At 54.8% G+C, this 1,587-nt stretch overlaps 1 protein-coding gene across 1 annotated transcript; it reads right to left on the bottom strand.

Moving 5' to 3' along the window:
* Positions 1-348: 348 nt before the first annotated feature.
* LOC147982270 (uncharacterized) lies at positions 349-1,103 on the bottom strand. Its single transcript, XM_087516256.1, has 2 exons — positions 510-1,103; positions 349-399 (listed from the first exon to the last, which is right to left on the bottom strand). Exons 1-2 carry the CDS (start codon positions 1,101-1,103, stop codon positions 349-351), a joined length of 645 nt encoding a protein of 214 aa, XP_087372382.1.
* Between the last annotated feature and the right edge of the window lie 484 nt (positions 1,104-1,587).

Raw genomic sequence — 1,587 nt, 5'->3', positions numbered from 1 at the left:
TAGACACCCCCCCAAGCGAGTGTCCGCTCATCATTTGTCGAAGAGAAACGCACGCGAGCAAGCGCGGACCGAAGTAAGTGGAGCTCCAACTCAGCAGACCTAGACAGACGATCATGCATAGGAATTGCATCGGGACCAAGCCGCCCAAAATCCTCCAAGGTTGCGCTGGGGTGGAGACAGTGTGTGTACGCGGCGGGAAGAGCGGCCGCCAAGGCCCCGAGAGAGGTCCAGTTGTCATGCCAGATGGACGTGCCCACCCCGTCCCCAATCCTTACAGAAGTTAGGGAACGATAGAGAGGGACCAGGGAGGCGAACGCCTTCCAAGAGGATGTCGAAGCCGCGGGACGGTCACCCAAGTACCAACGGCGCGCCCAGGTAGTCCAGGGGGTACAAACGCCACTGAAGATTTTATGGACCATCTTCAGCAAGAGACATGTGTTCTGGACCTCAATGTCGATCAATCCAAGCCCCCCCTCTGAGCGGAGACGACAAGCCTCATGCCATGCAACCTGGCAGTCTCCCCCGGAGCACTCACTCGCCCCTTTCCAGAACATGGCCCGGCGGGGGCGGTCCATCCTGGCTACAACGCCTTTGGGGAGGGGTAGAACTGTCATGGCATGAGTGGGGATCGCAGCCAGAACCACAGAAGAAAGCGTCAAACGGCTCCCCTGGTCAAGAGTGTGTGTGCGCCATCCAGGTATGCGACGTTCAATCTTGATTGGCAAGAAATCCATGGCGCTAGCAGGCAATTTTTCATCACAGAGAGGCAGGCCGAGGTATGTTTGGGGGAACGTCGACAACGGGCAGCCAAGGTCCGCAGCTAGCAGGGCAACGTGCGCAGGGTCAACACAAATTGGGATGAAGGTGCTTTTGTGGTAGTTGATAGTTAGCCCCATGGTAGCAGAGAAGGCATCCAAAATAGACTTTAGCCGAGAGAGCTGCCCACGATCAGCACGGACCAACAGGAGGGTATCATCGGCGTACTGAACAACAGGACAGGGCAGGTCGTCGACAAGGGGATGCAGCAACCGATCAACGGAGTCATCCTTCACAATCAATTGGTGGAGAAGGTCCGCAACTATCAAGAAGAGGTAGGGCGACATAGGGTCCCCTTGTCGCAGCCCTTTTTTACACTGAATCCACCTACCGGGGACCCCGTTCAACAACACCGCCGTTTTGCCAGTGGTAAGGATATTATGGATCCAAGAACACCACCGGTCACCGAACCCACGTGCCTGCATGATTACACCCAGAGCGTCCCAGCTAACAGAATCAAAGGCTTTCTTGAAATCCAACTTGAGGGCAATCGTGGGTGCCTTTCGAAGACGGCAGCTCTGGACCAAACCCGCTGCATTCAAGAAATTATCTGCAATGCATCTCCCGGCAATAAACCCAGATTGTTCGAAGGACACCAAAAGCTCAATAAACTTCTGCAGCCGTGTAGTCAAGATTCAGGAGATGATTTTCATGATGCAATTTTGGAGGGAAATGGGTCGGAATCCATCCGCTGAGAGCACCATGTCACACTTAGGCAGCAGGGTAATAAGAGCACGATTAACACCATCCAGGTCCGCATCACCAGAGTAG

This window comes from Triticum urartu, chromosome 3A (genome assembly GCF_056163025.1).
Source record: "Triticum urartu cultivar PI428250 chromosome 3A, HENAU_Tu73, whole genome shotgun sequence".
In the NCBI taxonomy this organism is placed as follows: Eukaryota; Viridiplantae; Streptophyta; class Magnoliopsida; order Poales; family Poaceae; genus Triticum; species Triticum urartu.
The sequence above is the reverse complement of the archived record's forward strand: the minus strand, read 5'-3'. Positions and strand labels throughout refer to the sequence as shown.

What these genes read in the sequence shown, in the direction of transcription:
- LOC147982270 (XM_087516256.1), bottom strand. Translation starts at nt 1,103, where the DNA reads ATGTCGCCCTACCTCTTCTTGATAGTTGCGGACCTTCTCCACCAATTG. An exon ending in GCTCCGGGGGAGACTGCCAG is followed by an intron (nt 400 to 509) that starts GTTGCATGGCAT and finishes TAAAATCTTCAG; the next exon opens with TGGCGTTTGTACCCCCTGGA.